The 17816-nt window shown below is 36.7% G+C and overlaps 1 protein-coding gene across 10 annotated transcripts in view; it reads left to right on the top strand.

Annotated features, from left to right (window-relative positions):
• The first annotated feature begins 2095 nt into the window (after positions 1-2095).
• The window catches only part of LOC132115400 (calcineurin-binding protein cabin-1-like), a 91766-nt gene continuing 76045 nt past the window's right edge, over positions 2096-17816 (top strand). For 6 of the 10 annotated variants that reach the window (XR_009425483.1, XM_059523856.1, XM_059523855.1 and 3 more), the window contains exons 1-19: positions 2197-2245; positions 3279-3323; positions 3449-3544; positions 3678-3791; positions 3907-4041; positions 4184-4364; positions 4585-4714; positions 4840-4989; positions 7718-8133; positions 8640-8811; positions 9074-9204; positions 9680-9897; positions 13118-13190; positions 13309-13496; positions 13670-13801; positions 15215-15412; positions 16587-16829; positions 17056-17209; positions 17299-17411. Coding sequence is in view for 9 of the 10 variants with exons in the window: in XM_059523856.1 (XP_059379839.1) it covers positions 3321-3323; positions 3449-3544; positions 3678-3791; positions 3907-4041; positions 4184-4364; positions 4585-4714; positions 4840-4989; positions 7718-8133; positions 8640-8811; positions 9074-9204; positions 9680-9897; positions 13118-13190; positions 13309-13496; positions 13670-13801; positions 15215-15412; positions 16587-16829; positions 17056-17209; positions 17299-17411 (2847 nt within the window). In the remaining variant the exon portion in view is untranslated. Of the gene's footprint in view, positions 2170-2195; positions 2246-2289; positions 2310-3278; positions 3324-3448; positions 3545-3677; positions 3792-3906; positions 4042-4183; positions 4365-4584; positions 4715-4839; positions 4990-7717; positions 8134-8639; positions 8812-9073; positions 9205-9679; positions 9898-13117; positions 13191-13308; positions 13497-13669; positions 13802-15214; positions 15413-16586; positions 16830-17055; positions 17210-17298; positions 17412-17816 lie in introns of those variants that run through there. The other 4 variants (XM_059523850.1, XM_059523852.1, XM_059523857.1 and 1 more) reach the window with 4 other exon arrangements.

Genomic DNA, 17816 nt, shown 5'->3' with positions numbered 1-17816 from the left:
ATGATTTGTGTAGGTTAAAACAATTTCATAAAGGAAGTTATGGTGGGTTAAATGACATTTGTAACATAAATGGTTAATTTACAGTTAGTGGTGTATTTAAATGCACACAATAAAATATTGAAAAACACTTTGTATAATTAGTCAAAATTAGCAGTTAATAAGATACTTCATCTAGCTCTCACTGCTGTAAACAAGTATACTAACTTAGAAAATGTTTTGGATCAAGTATTTTGTAAAATGTATAAATAATTTTCATACAATAAATATGGTAATGGCTTATTTTTATTTCCTTCTGTTTAGATTATTATAGTGAAATATGTAATAATCATGTAATAATGCTCATTTTATAACTACGTTCCATAGTTAGACTGAAAGTCTAGGACATCAGAAAAATAGCAAATATAATTTATGAATAGTATAAATTATGTCATGACAAAAAGTTAAATTTTTTGGTGATTATAACAAAAACTGCAACAACAACAAAAAAGGCCAAAGTTGAAGTACTATACATACAGCGGCACTTTGATGTTTTGTAATCTAATGTAATTAATGAGATGCAAAAAATTATTATTATTATTATTTTAATAGCGTGCCATAAATGTACAAGATGTTTAAGGTGCTGTTTGGACTCTACTAAAGCATAAAAATACCATAAAATGTTTGCAGATATGTAAGAAACATGCTAAGTTAACATGCTTGTTTACCTGAAAAACAAAGCTACAGTCAGTTATTCTCTTTTGAAAATCTGTGTTCTGGTCTGAAATGTCGATCTTTGTTTTGGTTTGTTTAACCCACCCACTGCCAGTTTATGCAATTGTATTTCAGCACTTGTTGGAAAACACAGCCTATTTAATTTCATTAATTGTCAAGTGTGCTCATTTCTGTTTGTGTCATCAATCTGGCAACCCATGCATGAGTCAAGACTAAGGAGGGGAAGGATGAAAAAAAACATCTCAAATATTTTGAATTTGGACTGCAATACCTAGTTCAACCACTCGGTCAATCCTACAAACAGCATCTTTAAATGGTTTGGTGCCACTGTGTATAAAAAGTAGAAAATGATGCAGTTGCTCCCTTCACCCTGTTATAATGCTATAATATGTTTGTTTGAAAAGTTGGAGTACTGATGTCATTCCAGGTATAATATGTGATTTATTCATGGATATTAATGCTGTTTAGATTTATAGACTATGATGTTTTAATTATAGTATGTTTGCAGTTCAGTGACACTAAGCGTATTATATAAGACTTTTAGTTTATTTTTTTTGTGTGATTGCTAAATTGATTGATATTTGTGATGAAATACAGTGAAATCAAATGTGCCATCTGTTAATTGTTGACCTGATTTTTCTATAAATAAGTTTTCATTAGAAAATAAACCAGTCTTTGGACCTGTCTAATGCTACGTGATTTCTTCAGAATGACATTAAATGTTAAATGTAGTCTTTGAATTTGCCAGTGTGCTATTTGATTAAGAAATACTATTCACACTTTATTATTATAATTTACTTTTTTTAATGGCTTTTGAAAAAATGTCATGCACATTAGAAATTACAATTAAAAGAAAATCAATACATTCCTTTGTATTGATAAAATAAAAAGTAAATGTACAATCAGTCATGAGGCAGTCATCTATTAATAAGCAGTGTTGGGGAAAGGATCTTTTAAAAGTAATGCATTACAATATTGCATTACTCCATAAAAAGTAAATAAATCTTTATGGAAAGTAATGAATTACGTTACTTTTGTGTTACGTTTTGTCACCTGAGCTGGGCTTGCTTATTCATTTTCCATTAACAAAACCCCAAAATTTATATTTTTTTGGCAGCTGTAAAGGCCATATTTTCCATCAAAAGCCTTGAGCTGTGTATCCGTCTCCTGATTTCTCTCTTCACAGGGAGAGCTTGTCATTGAATAAATGGGAAAACAAAGAATTTGCGTTACTTATTTGAAAAAAAGTAACTCAGATATTTCTTGTAAATTTAAAAGTAATTAATTACTATTTAAACTGTAATATATATATATATATATATATATAGATGAGGATATATATATATATATAGACACGTGATTGGCTGTTCGCGGCCGCGCGCGTGATCACTCGTCCAATCGGAGCGCTCGACACTGACTTCACCTCAGCGACTCTCCTCCGAGCAGAAGATCATGCTGGTAAGTAGCAGCTCTCCATCAAAACAACAAACACGCAAACACAAAACACAGCTTTGTTGCTGGACCCATGAAGAAAGTATTTCACTTTTATAAAGTATTAGGAAATTGAGTGTTGAATGGAACCGTTATATCTTTGTAAGGTCAGCTGGGCGTTTGCTGCTAGCATTGTTAGCCTGTTGTTGTTATTGAATATGGTTGATAAACATAGCGCTGTTAACAATAACCAGTCAATGTGTGCAACATCACCGTCGTTTTGATGTTTGCGAAGCATCTGATGAATTATTTTGCATGTGTTTATCAAGCTAGTAATGGAAGCTAGTAATGGAATCTGCCAATGATTCCCATCAGTGCACGGTGTGTCGTATTTGGGGGAACTGCTTCCTCAAGAACAATGCTCTTTTATTGGCCTGTTATCGAGAGTTTAGAATCTGCAACATACTGTCTGAAGTAATGGAAACAACAGGCCAATTTGATTGTTTTTGCACAGCATTGTAAATCTTTTGGGGCTTAACTACCCTGTACAAAGACATGAAGTGAATTATGACATAAAAAAAGGTTAGAATAAATTAATGCTTAATGTAAATAGTGGTGGTTGCTATTTGCTTGAAACATTCATTTCATCAAATAGCATCTTGTTTATGGTAAATGTAAAGTTTAGAGTATGTGATTTATTCTGTGCATATTCTGTCGACTGTCACATAAAGCGTTCACGTAAAAACCAGCTGGATGCAAAGATATAACCAATTCCATGTGCACTTGTTGATGCCACTATCAATTTAATGCATTTACTGAAGATCTTTCAAAATGCCCCTTTTATAAATTAGGATTATCAATAAATATGTAGAGGTGTAATGAAATATGGTATGTCAATTTCATATATCTTCATGCCCCATTGTGTTGTCAAGTCTATGTAAAAATATTATATGAGAAGAGAGATTTATAAAATATAATAAACTAGCACTGCTTTTTCAATTTACTGTCAATTTATTTAAAAAAAATTAATAGTCATGTAATAATTCAGGGTTATGATCCAGCTAGTTTTCATGTTTTATTTGTTTATTTTTTTTAAAATAAATATTTACTTTTTATTCTATTTTTTACAACAACAGATGCTGATGATCTGAATGAATGATCCTTAATAAATAAGAAACATGGTTAGTCACTTTATATGTTTTATCCTTTGTTAGATTGTCCTGAATGACCTCATACAAGCATTTGACCGGCTTCTGTCATATTGTTCATTTCTTGACTGTATTCATGTATCTTCTACACATCCCAGATCCGGATCGCTGCTCTGAATGCGGCGTCTCAGGCTGCGGATGAGCATGAAGATGCCTTCAGAAGTACTAAACCTAGTCAAACAAAGGAAGCCCAGGTGAGTCTGATGCTTTCAAACAGATTCTCGCAAGTAACTTTTTATCTTGTGTGAAATACGATACAGTAGGCTTTATATGGTTAATACAATGGTTCAATCCAATGTAACTGTTTCCTTCTCATTTGTATTTCAGGAAGCAGAAGCGTTTGCTCTGTATCATAAAGCTCTTGATCTGCAGAAACATGACAAGTTTGACGAGTCGGCCAAAGCCTACCATGAGCTCCTCAAGACCCCACTGCTCAAAGAGGTACAGCACACTCCTTCAGCTCTGATCATTATAATAAGAATATCTTTCATTTTATTTAGCTTTACTATTGCTTTCTGTTTTTCAACGATGAGTGATTTTTCTTGTCTTGCCCCAGGCAGTGGCATCTGAAGATGAGAAAGTTGGACTCAAGCATCCTGGACTGATGCTGAAGTACTCCACCTATAAAAACCTGGCCAGTCTTGCTGTGCTCAGAGATGATTTAGACACTGCCATGGACTTCTATGTGCAGGTAAATGCCTACTTTGAACAAATCACAAAACGTGAAGTTTAAGGTGCATCTTTTGTCCTGCATTTAATGTTAACATGATATGAAGCCAGTGGACAGACAGTTTGGACACAGCTGAGTCTCTGAATGTCTGTGTGTCTTGCAGGCTGTCATGCTGGACTCCACAGATGTGAATATGTGGTATAAGTTGGGAAAGTTGGCTTTGAGGAAGGCCAGCATGCCGTTGGCCCGCCATGCCTTTGAGGTGGGCTTACGCTGTAACCCGGACCACTGGCCCTGCCTGGACAGCCTCATCACGGTCCTCTACGCTCTCAGTGACTACAGCTGTGAGTCAGAAAACCTCTGTGCAACATACAAGCATAGCAATAATTATAGCGACAGTATTGTTCCTCTATAAAATGAAATGAAGAGTTCGATAAATCTTCAATATAATGTTTATTTATAATGTTTCCACCAAAAGTGGAATGAATCAGTGCTTCACATTTGAAGTGTGCCACACCGAGCAGAAGTCACAGCATTATGCTAATATTATTTTTTGCCCCGAAGGTTGTCTGTACAACATCTGTAAGGCTCTGGAGAAGGACACAGGCTACAGTAAGGGCCGAGTGCTCAAGGAGAAGATCTTTGAAGAGCAGCCCTGCCTCAGACGAGACTCTATGAAGATGTTCTCCAAACTGTATGTACCTTCTCCTACTCATTCAGATGAGCTCATATTGTGGCATCCACCGTTTATCCTGTTGAAGTAGAAACTTTGTAATGTTCATCAACCTGAGTTTGTGTCTGTGTGTGTTTTGGTTGCAGTGATGTGTCAGTGCAGTACGTGGATGTAGATGAGGAGGAAGCCCACAGCATTGTAGAAGAAGCGCTGGAACTGAGGCGACAGAGACAGGCTAAACTCACACGGCATCCTGTAGCTGACCTGCAGCTGGTTCAGCCCATCAAATACTTCACGTGAGTCCATGCCACCCTTAGTCCACAGAGAATTAGTGCTACGTTTTGTTTGAAGGAATATCATGGGTGATTTTCAGTAGCATTTATCCAAATGCTTTATAAAATGAATAATTAATCAAACATTTAATACCATTTATGTGATTTATTTATGACCATGGACTGCTTCTCTGACAAATAAAAACTTAAAAAGCAGTTGATGAATTGATGTTTCATTATATTTTTATAGATTATTCATAAAAACACATTTATACTGATTGACAGATTTTTACTGTCTGCTGTTAAGAAATGTGGGGTCAGTAATCCTTTTTTTTAAACGTTCTTTAAATAAGTCTCTGAAGCTCACTAAAGCTGCATTTATTAAATTAAAAAAACACAGTAAAAATAGTAATATTGTAAAATCTTACTGCAGTTCAAAAGATCTGTTTTGTCTTTTAATGTATTAAAAATGTAATTTATTCATGTGATGCAAAGGTAATATGCTGATTTGCTGCTCAGGAAACATTTCTTCTTTCATCACTGTTTAAATTAGTTGTGCTGCATAATACTTTTGTGGAAACCTTTTTCTTTTCAGGAATATTTAATGAATAGAAAGAATATACATTTAGTCATTTAGCAGACGCTTTTATCCAAAGCGACTTACAAATGAGGACAATGGAAGCAATCAAAAACAACAAAAGAGCAATGATATACTGTGTGTGATATAAGTGCTATAACAAGTCTCAGTTAGTTTAACCCTCTGAAGTCGATTAATGCGTATACGTGTTATGAGGCATTTTCTCCTGATAACCCCGAAAAGAACTTAAATTACACTTTCATTTTTGATCGTACAGATAAGAGAAATACATCTTTTACAAAATAGCAATCGAGAGTAAATTTTTGAGCGTTTTCCAAAAGCTACGTTTTCGTTGACTTAAAACGCCGTCTCAGTGTGGACGGAGGGCCAAAAGGGACCGAAAAATATAAGTTTTCAAACAAAAACGTTGGCCATGGCCTTAATTTAAAAGTGCTTTTTTGGGATGGCACAATCAAGCGACGTTCACTTGCAGAATATATATATATACAAAAAGGGCTGCACGATTAATTGCATGTGATTGTCATGCGTGTCTCGTCAGTAAAGCCGGTTCTGTGATTAATAGTACTGGTAAATGTCCATCACATGCTTTCAAATGGAGCCGCACTTAATATACAGAGCTGTAGTTCGCTGACAAGCTACGCAATATCGCGCTCATAACCACATGCGATTCATCTGCGATTATGAACGCGATATTGCGTAGTAGGGCTGTTACTTTTGAGAAAAATCAAATTCGAACGGATATCAAATATCATGCAATGTATTCGAATATCTACGTGCCCCCCCACCCCCACCCGCGCATTAAAAAAAAAACACCGTAGCCTAGGAGGCCATTCACATATCGCGCCTAAAAATGCGTGGAAAACGCTAGGTGCGCCGTTTTCTCCTTCTCCAAAGCGATTGGGCAGTTGCACTCCTGAGGCGTTTGCTGTTGCTAAGCAACGATGACCTGCTCTCTCCATGAAGACGCGGAAATTTCAGTAAAGGATAAATGGATTTGCAGCACTGAAAATCGCTTGCAGTAGCTCTGCTACTAAATTTATTTAAAAATGGCAATAGCTATGGTCCGCTGTTCCTTCATCTTGGCTGAGCTTTCAATGTTGTTACAGGAAAGGATGAAGCTGATTGGTTAGTTCTTGGTTAACTCAATGCGGTGCGGATGCGCCTGGAAAAAACGACCGCGTCGCTTCCATTATGAGCGCGCATACCTCGCGCCTACATTGGAAATAACGAACATGAGCGCGCCAAAGACGCGATATGTGAACGACCCCTAATGGAGATTCAATCACAAATGTTTAACAGTGAGTCATAAACAGGACTATCTGGATTATTATAATTTTTTTTACTTAATGTTTGAAACAGCAGGTTATCAACTTAGAATATCAATTTATATGAAGTGCCACTATGCATATCCCACAACATTAGGCTAAATGAAAAAAGAAAAAACAATTCAGAACAGGCACAAACAATAACGTGACAACTTAAACAGCAGCAGGAGTAAGGCATATAGCCTAGCCTAATTAATTTCTTAATATTGTTTGCAAGAAACACCAGTCTATCAACTTGATCTGGATTAAGTGCGGCTCTCTTTTTATTTACAATGTTCCCCGCGGTGAAGAACACACATTCGGATCGCACAGACGTGCCTGGCTACTAGCTCTTATTCGCTTGATTTGGTCATGGGTCTACGCTACAATACGTCTAGAGCGCCCTCTACTTGATAAGATGGCAAAGAATAAAATAAAAAAACAAACGTACAAATCATAGACTGTAAAAAATGCGCTACACATGGCATTTTAAAAACCGGATATTTATTTTATAGTTCGATTACGGATATTTCACGTCATGTTCGAATGCACATTCGAATATATAATAAAAAGTGACAGCCCTATTGCGTAGCTTGGCAGCGAACTACGACTCTGTGTATTAAGTGTAGTGCCATTTGAAAGCAGGTGATGGACATTTAGTAAAAATCACAGAACCAGCTTTACTGAAGAGACAAGCATGACAATCACATGCTATCAATCATGCAGCCCTAATATAATTTAATGTTTTCTTTTAAATTATATATTTTCCTTATTTATATGTACTGTATTGTGAAAATGTGTTTAAGTATTATTTAGCTGTATATCCGTCTGATGTATTTTATCCGTGTAGGTGGAAGAGCGTTGGGGAGAGTTTCTTGGCCATGTACAAACACCAGAACGCTTGCTTGGTCCCACGGCCTGACTTTGGCCGTCGCATCGACCTATCAATGTACCGTGACCCGGACTGCCTCGTGCAAACGCCCACCAGCACTCCAGCCCCCACCACTGCTGCTTCAGACCCCCCTCAGCCCCCCATACCCGTCAGTGTACCTCAGGCCCCCCCCGCCCCTCCTCCAGGTCCCAGTAGCCCGAGTGCCACTCAGCACCCATCCACCGAGTTCTTTGTCCAGCTGCAGGCCCCACCCAGCACTGATGCAGGAGCACTGCAGAACCAGAATGTCATTGAGATCACCACTACACCCACAGTCACCTCTACTGCTGCCAGTGGAGCTGAGGATGCTGCTGTTACCACAGTTACTTCTGCAGGTCAGTGTGAATGTAGACATGATGCATGCACGTAGTCTATATGAAGTCTCTCACCTGTAATGTTGCAGAGCTCTGGATGTGAGGATTCTGTTTATTCACTTATACATTTTTTATTTTAAGGCATTTTTAATCTTTTTGTGGTGACATTTTGATTCTTAAGAACAAAGCTGATTGTCTGTTGACATTTGAGACTGAATTAAGGATTTTAGGTTAATGTTCCTAGTATTTGTTAGTTTAAGAAACGCAGATTAACTAAAACAAAGAACAAGAAATGTTTAATATCTAGTTTATTACATATTGCTGCTGTATTTAATTTCAATTGCACTTTCATTGTGTGGGCTACCAAACACATTTTACATTGACACTGTAAAAACTGTTTGTTTTAAAATTAAAAATTGTATTTTACCACCCGAACGCTACTGTTCAGATGCAAGTCACTTCAGAATTAGTTTTCAGTAGTTTTGACACACACAAAACTGATGATGTCATTGCAATTCTCCCTACAGCTCTGGACGCTGCCTTGAATGACAAAGTGAAAAAAGGCACTAAAAGAAAACGTGTGGTAGAGGACACCGTAGAGACGGCGAAGAGGCGCTCAGCACGTGTCCGCAACACCAGATGCAAGAAAGAAGAGAAGATTGACTTCCAAGAGCTCCTGCTCAAATTCCTCCCCTCTAGGTGTTCATTTTAATATTTATTTATTCAGGGCTTTTTTTCTAACCTGCTCTGATCATATCAAGCAATGCTATAAGACATTTTGTTGGTCATGTGGGTTCTATTTTTGTTTTGTCAAGCTGAGTGAATCCTAGTGGTGAAAACACATTAGACTGAAGTCTTGCTGCACATAGTTGTATTTTAGACATCAATCATTTCCTTAGAAAGTCAATATCTTTTAAAAAAGTCTTCCTTTATGTCACATTGACTTGAGCTTTATTTCCAGACTGAAAAAGTTTGAAGATGATGAAGATGAGGAGAGTCTCAGTAACATGGACTCACAGTGTGACAGCAAACTTGAGTCCCAGTCAAACCGCGGATTCAAATCCTCCGAGTACACTGTCTCTTTGGAAACAGGTACAGAAACTGAGGTTTTCCTATTAGTCACTGTTTTATTTCTTTGTACTTCTTTTTTTAAAGTCCTCATGAAATCCAAATTGAAGTTTTTTGGTTTTTAGTATGAATATGTTAGCCTTAAGGTTACCTATTGGTTAGGGTGCTCCAAAACAAAAAGAGAAAAAATGAGCATTTGGAAGATCGAAGGGTCGAAACAAGGCTGGATTCACTGCCGCAGCGTGCACACAGTCTGCTCTGGTCCAGAGACACGATATCACGGAGCAGATCATATGCCTGAGTCGCGCATACCACAAAATTTAACGGACACCTTTGAATTCAACACAGGCTATTTAAAAAAGGGGTGGGGCTGCTCGATAATGTCCAGTCCTGTCTTCCTGTTTCAGTTGAAATTACATCACCATGTAGCATAACGTTGTGTGTTTCAAGGCACTGCAGTGGACCTTTAATGTTCTCTCTGTTCTTCATGGTTCCTCAGAGCGGAAGGAGGTTCATGCGTTCCTGTTGGCAAACATGCAGAATGGAGGCATCCTGGAGCTGATGATGCGGTATCTGAAGGTGGTGGGGCAGAAGTTTCTGGAGGAGTGGCCAGCGGGCCTCGGCACAGTGGTGCTGGATCTGTTCAACTGCTGGAGGAAACACAGCGCCGGGCTGCCCAACCCACTGCTCCGAGATTCCAGCAACCAGCACATAAAGGTGAGCCTGTTTGCGAGGTTCATGCCAGTACAACTTTGAAAGATATTCATGGTTTTGTTTGAGGCACTTAGTAGCAAGTAAAAGAAATTTCCAGGTGCACACCTGTATGTTTAGTTTTGGCAACTGTCAGATTGAGAGTGAAAAAAAAATGCATTCTAATGTATTTTCATATTTAGAAATCTTTTGGAATTATAATTCTTCTATGCACTCCAGTAATTACAATTTGAGATGCTGAAAATGTTTTGCCCAATACTAAACACATTATTCCAGTAGTCGGCATAAGTGGGACTGACTGAAAGAAAACTGTTGTAGGAACAGAAGAATCACTCTGAAGTGTGTTTATTCATCAGCACATTGAAAGAAAATAGCTACAGGTGTTCACTTAAAGAAGTTTTTTTTCCTCAGTAGAAGATCATTTGGCACATATACTGCTCGCACTTGCCTGGAAACAAAACTCTATTCATCATGCCACCTGAACTTGCTGTATTTCTCCCAGTGGGTCTACTGAAAATCAGACCGAGGCCGATAACTTAATGAGTGTTTTTAGCAAAAACTAGGTCACAGACGCTCTCTGTTATTTAAATGAACCTATGCAATTAACATACAGGACCAGAAATGAAACAAACTGAATGAAGAAAACCCTTTATCTTGAGCTAACAGGATTATTACACTTAAAAAAAAAATCTGAATTTTCAGCATCATTCCTCCAGTCTTCAGTGTCACATGATCCTTCAGAAATCATTCTAATATGTTGATTTGCTGTTCAGAACACAATTCTTCTCATTATCAATAGATTGAATGATATATCATTTTGCTGATATTATTGGCACTTTTTTATTTACTTAAATAATTTCACTTTGTCTAACTGTAAATGAATACCAGTTATTTCTTAGGTGTGACTCTAAAACAAAGTAAAATATACAGTTGTGGTTGAGGGTTTCTAGTTTAGGCCATCCTTAAAAATATTTTGGTTTGCAGTAACAGTAATTTTTTTTAAAAAAAGGGTCGGTAGGTCGGTCTATATTTTTTTTTCAAGTTTCAATGTATAAAAAAAAGTAAATTTTTGTGATGGTGATGACGTCGGTATGAATTTAAACAAATTAGCATATCGTGACGTCACTGACTGGGCCTTCAACCCGTGCCTTCGGGCGCATCATTGCAAACCTCATTTTGATGCAGGCTATATAGACCACAATCAAATTTAAATCTTTGTCAAAAAAATGTTTATTGCATTGGACGGACAACAGGCAGGAGGAATGTAAAGATTCAATACATTGGTAAAGACCAATATTTCTGATGATTTATTGGCGTGAAGTTACGTGCAAAATGACAAACAGGAGTGCAACATTTTCGAAAAACAATAAGCAGAGTGGACTGCCATAATGCAAAACATTTACTGCAGGCTTCAACATGGCTGTGTTCACGATTAAATTTCAACAACAACAAAAAAATCGCATAGGCGATTTTCTTAGGCTATCAAAAAAATATTTTTTCAAATATTCGTCGAATTTAAAATAAAAATCCACATTCGAATGCGCATATGAATATTAGGTGTGCATTAAGGAAGCTGCCTTATGAGCCCGGTACGTGTTCCATTCCATCTGGCCGCGCGCACAGCTGTGTCTACACAACTTTCTAAGGCGGACGAGCTCGACACGCAGTATCTGCTTTCTCATCTTTCAACTCGTGTACGCGCACGAGATGCGATGACAATATATGTGTCATTGCATTATAAGGTTATGTTAGCCTATCCAGTTGAAGCCACTTAAAAAAAAAAAAAATCAATGTGGAGAAGATCTTGTTTAGGCTACATCAAAACTGAAACCAAGCCGTTCACACAGAACGCATATTTCGGGCATCTCATATTTTTAAATGAAAAAATGTATCCTGTGAGTGGTTTTCCGCCCTTTTTATTTATTTAACAATGCATGCATACATGATGCTGTTTTGTTTATAGTTCTTTAAGCAACTTAATTAATAATAATTGGTTCATAAACATTATTTTAAATATTGTGTTTTTTTCACAGTCATGTATTCTAATGCTTTGAATAAACATGCAGTAATATTTTGCTCGATGCGCTATCTTGAGCCTCAGAAGAGAAGCAAAAAGCTTTTCTTCACCCTAACTGAAATTATGCATTTAAAATTCGAATACAATTCAAATTTTGATCATATTTAAGTAAAAAATTCGAATTTAGTTTTTTCAGTTATTTTGACAGCCCTAGGCGATTCAAGCCCGAGACTGTATGAGACTGAATACCGGCTGAATTCACATTTCTGTTGTAAAAAGAGAAACATTGTGCAGAAGTATTATTTGCTGTTATGTGTGTTTGTCCGAAGCTGCAGTTGCTGTGTGACACCTGTTCAAAAAAAAAAAAAAACCTTGACGCGCTCCGAGAAAAGGTCGTTAAAATCATTTTCTTATTTTCGTTTTCGAAACTTGTGTTGGTTGATTCGTGCTTGATTCGTGCAATAGATTTTCGAACATAAAGTGACAGTCGACACGGTCACGGTTTTAGACTAGAGAGGAGAAGGGATGGGAAAAGATCTGGGCACAGTTTTTCCAGAACTTTGTGCCAAGTTAAAGCGGTGTCGAGCTGTTTTAAGGATTTTTTTTTAGATGTATTATGGTGCCCGAACCCGTATGACTTTGAACAGTGACCGCGAACATTTAGTTTACTGCAGCCGCAGTCATCATTACCAAGCGCGAACCGTTGACTCTGACTGAGAGTATGAGACGAAGCGAACGCACACGCCACAGTGTGACATCCGTGTAAACACAGATGACGTCAAGGGTTTTTTTTTAATTAAAGAAGATAGCCTTCATTTGTATGTAGGCCAAGGCAATTTATATATTTACAATACTTACTTAAATATAATTATTAGTATTTTATTGCGTTTGTATTAGTTATTTGAAGAGTAAAAAAATAATTGGTCGGTCTTAACGCAAATTTACAATCGGCAAGTCGGTCGGACTAAAAGCAAAAAAAAAAAAAAAATGAGTCGGTGCTAAATTGACAGGGTCGGTCGGGTTACGGCAAACAAGAATATTTTTAAGGATGGCCTTACATGTTACTAACAGATTGAAAACAGAATATTTTTCAACAATTCGATTGCATGTACATATCAGTCACATGTTATAGCTGTTTGCAGGACTGACCACAGTGTGCTTTTATATGAAGTGCATCTAAGACATATTATACTGTCTGTTATGTAACAGGAAATGATGCTGATGTGTCTCTGCTGTCTGGAGCTGCAGTTGGAGCAGAAGTCCATGATGAAGGGCAAGAACAGTAAGAATGTCTCAAACAGTCAGACATCTGTGTTGTGTTTGACATCAGGAATTTATATGCAATAATAATTCACAAATCGTGAAAAGCAATCACACCAATGTCACGCCTGTATTTACAGTGTCTCAGAGAAAGACCATGTCTGGTTCAGGAAGGGATTGTGGAGACGCTGATGGTCTAGAGGCCCGCTTTCAGACTGATATGTTCCTTCTGACCATGGCCTCCTCTCAGAGAGATCTGTTTGAAGACGACTGGCTTTCTTTTGCTGTCAGAGTTCACTGGCTCAAAGCGCGATACCTTGCCTTTCAGGTAATTAAAACACCAATTATATCATATTAAAACAACTGATTATTTTGACTGGTGCTGACATGTTTATAGATGAGTATATTTAGAGAAATTACAGTTTACATTTAAATAATTATTATTTGTGTGAAGTTTTTGCCCAGTGTGCATGAATGTTAATGTTAATGTTGATGCTTTAGGGTGACATGGAGGAGGCACTGGAGTGTTACGACATGTGTATCGGTCTGCTGAAGGGTCAGACAAGTGAGATGGAAAAAATCACCATCCTCCTGCCCAACCTCAGTGTGGACAATGCAGTCTCTTTAGAGGAGGTACAGTACAAAAGAAACCGATCTCTCAAGACACTGTCACCTCTGTTTCATAGTAGGGATGCACCGATGTATCGGCTGCCGGTATTTATCGGCCGATTTTTCCTCAATAACAACCATCGGCATACTGACTACAAAAGGAAAATGCTGATATAACAAACCAATGGTTTATTAATTAACTGTGTAAAGGCACTGAGCTGTATAATGTCTGCAGCATAATCCTAGTGCTGCTGTCTGCACTTTAATGTTAATCAAATAACAAAAGACAACCGATCGTGCACTATTATTTCTTGACTAAATAACTTTTGTAACTTTCATAAGAGTAGCTGACCTCATCTGAATGATGACCAAAACTTTACTGATGTTTTCTTAACATATTTATTGCATAACTTTTCACTCCAAAAAAATCACCATAAGAGCTAAACAAAACACAGCACAAGAAGTGCACATTAAACTCTCTCTCAGAACTCTCTCAAAACACTTATTACAACTAACAGTAAATAAATATATACAGATCTCATTACTTTTCGGGGGCAAACTTTAAATCTGAAGAACTGTGTGCTTTTATTACCCATATATATCTTTAGACTAGAAAACCCATCAAAATAAGAGCGCTGCCTTAGTAAAGGAGATCTCTTACATATTTAAACTTTCAAAAAATATTAAAATGCAAACATAAACAAATTAGAAGATTAATCATATTAAAGTTTGTTTCAATAAAAAAGGATTAATATGTATTTAATTTATACAGTGAAGTGTTATTTTACATTTGTTCACTTTATTTCTCTGTGTAAACTGTTAAACCTACCTAAAAAGCACTGTATATTTAATATATATCTTTATTCTGTTGTATTTATGTAGGCCTGCTGAATGTTAAATGGATCCAATCCATGTTCATTCGAAATTATTTGATGATACACTAATAAAACTGCTAGTATAATTTAATGCAGTTTTTATTTTTTGCTAACTTTGCTAATTTAAAACATGGTCAAAATACTATTTATTTTGATGCCAAAATTTCAAATAAGAGAGGAAGTGGCAAATATCAGTATTGATATCGGAATCCGCCAATAAGTGTTTGTCAAAATCGTTATCTGTATCAGCCCCCAAAAATCCTATCGGTGCATCCCTATTTCATAGAATTCATACGCAAGAGAAGTCAAGAGTCTTAAGGGCTGTTCAGATATCTATTCATCAGTCAGTTGAGTAGAAACAGAGACATAGTGTTTCCACACGTTTTATCATGAAACACATACATCTTGTTAATGGTTGTGTTATTAATGGCACCTGAACGACAGTTTTAATAAAGTTATAATGTTTTAATTTAAGGAGTAGTTTGACTCTCTCTCTCTCTCTCTCTCTCTCTCTCTCTATATATATATATATATATATATATATATATATAATGTCATTTAGATTGAGAAGAAGTTGAAGTCTCTAGAGCGCTGTCAGTCTCTAGAGGAGATCCAGAGACTGTTCGACACTGAAGACTACCAGTCTGTGGTCCGTCTGCTGCAGCCCACACTGAGCTTTGGCCCCGGCTCGGCACGACTGAAACCTCTAGATTACATCAGCTCTGCTCCTGAGAGACCAGCACAGCTCTTACTGCTGCAGGTAAATCATACATCAACACTTTCTGCGAAGCCTGTATGTATAATGTGTCACAAAGTTATCATTATGCATTATAAATCATTCATGTGACCTAATATTTATTTATTTATTATGTAGCTTTGTAATAAGCAGCATAATGGACAGTCATTAATGGAAAATAAGCCCCTTCATGATGATTCAAGAGTCCTTGGCTTACGTCTGTGGTTCTGATCACTCTGTCTGGGTTTACTTTACGATAATGACCAGCTGACAGTACTTTATCCCTTGTGAACGGTATAATAAATGAAAAACATGTTTTATTTTATGTGTTATGATGTGATATGCTCTTTAAAGGAGTAGTTATTTAATGGAACATAAACAAATGAACAATTTTATTTAATAATATAACCATAAGTATGTAAAAGTATTTTTATGTTTTATAACCGTGTTTGTTTGCAATTATTATTGAAAATATGCACTAAACATTTCGGGAAATTAAATAATTTACAATTTATCAAATGTGACATTTATAAAAAAATTATAATTTTGCATATGTTTTTTCTTTTGGACTTTATTAATCAAAGAATCCAGAATGTATCTGTTAATACACTGCCAAATCAGCATATCATAATGATTTCTGAAGGATCATGTGACACTCAAGACTGGAGTAATGATGCTGAAAATTCAGCTTTGCCATTGGAGAAGTAAATTACATTTGCAAATAGAAAAGTTATTTTATATTATAACAATATTTGACAAAGTTACAGTTTTTAGTTTATTTTTGATCAAATAAATGCAGGCTTGTTAAATTTTATTGAAAGAAGTCCCTTACCTATTCCAAACTTTTGAAAGGAAGTGTATAATACTTTGCTAATTATATATAAGATTTGGCATTATGAATACTTTTGTACTGCTGCATATATGGGTTTCAAGTAAAGTATTACTGCATTGTCTCATAAACACATCATATATTCCCCACATACTCTGTGTGGATTTCAGAACTCAAAATGATAGAGAAAGCATGTTTAAAGCTAGTTATTATGGAAATAATGAGTAGCTTTGCTCAAAGTGTGCAATATCCCATTTGTCTTAAATGTGACCCTTCATTTCCTCAAACCCTCAATTCTACGAAAGTGTGATGTTTTCAGACACTTAACCTATTGACTCCACATCCGTCTTTGTTTTTCTTTCTCCCCAGAGCTCCCTGCTGCGGCTGAGAGACTACAGCTCCTGCCTCGAGACATCTGAAGTGTCTCTCAATGAGGCCATCCAGCACTTGAACTCTGGATTACCCAGCAGCCCCTCTGCCAAGGAGGAGTGGGTGTCCACCGTCACGGCCCTGCTGAAGGGCGTCGAAAGCTGCATCACTGAAAAACCTGAGCTGCTCAGTCAAACCCCACGACCTGCAAACCTACCGCGCCTCGCCAACAACCTCATACAGGTCTGTGTGGATTCATGGAAGCGGGTTTCTTGCTATACCATCATATTCATAACAAATGTTTATTGAGCAGCTAATCAGCATGATTTCTGAAGAATCGTGTGACACTAAAGACTGGAGTAATGGCTATGAAACAGTTATTTTAAATTATAATAATATTTCACAATATTATGGTTTACATGTTCATTCTTCTCATTTTTTAGCTGCTGTTTTTGTGTTCATTCTGTAGTTGATAGCCAACAGCATGGTCTTACCTGATGACCCCAAAGAGGCTCATTTCTCATCACTGCTGCCGTGGATTCTGTTGTACCGCCTCATCAAACAGGAAGAGGCCGCCTTTGACTGCATGCTGCGGCAGCACATCACAGATGAGGACGATGATGGTATGAATACAGAAAGATAACAGCATTTCAGTGTAGTGATAATCTTGCACAGTGTTGTTGACACAGCTGTGTGTGCTTGTGTTCTGTAGAGGATGATACTCCGTTGTTGCCCTCCTCCCTCATGCTTCTGAACACAGCGCATGAATACCTGGGCCGCCGCTCCTGGTGCTGCAACTCTGATGGCACTCTACTCAAATTTTTTGTGAGTCTCATGCAATATCATTCCGTTTGTCTGATTATGAATCATTTTAATCATTCCTTAATATTTTACATGAACTTTTTCAACACTGATGGTATTATCTAATTCCTCATTTATTCTGAATACAACTAATAGATCTAAAAAACGGTTATTTAAACAACCATTTAAACAAAAGTTTTGTGGGTAAGAGTTTCGATATGTTTTTAATAAAGTCTGTTATAAGCACCAACACTCCATTTATTTAATCAAAAATACAGTAAAAACTATAATATTGTGAAATGTTATTAAAATGTTTTCTGTTTGAATATATTTAAAAATGTAATTCATGAATAATTGATCAAAGTTGTATTTTCAGCATCATTACTCCAGTCTTCAGTGTCACACGATCCTTCAGAAATCATAATATGC

This window comes from Carassius carassius, chromosome 34 (genome assembly GCF_963082965.1).
Source record: "Carassius carassius chromosome 34, fCarCar2.1, whole genome shotgun sequence".
Classification (NCBI taxonomy): Eukaryota; Metazoa; Chordata; class Actinopteri; order Cypriniformes; family Cyprinidae; genus Carassius; species Carassius carassius.
The sequence above is the reverse complement of the archived record's forward strand: the minus strand, read 5'-3'. Positions and strand labels throughout refer to the sequence as shown.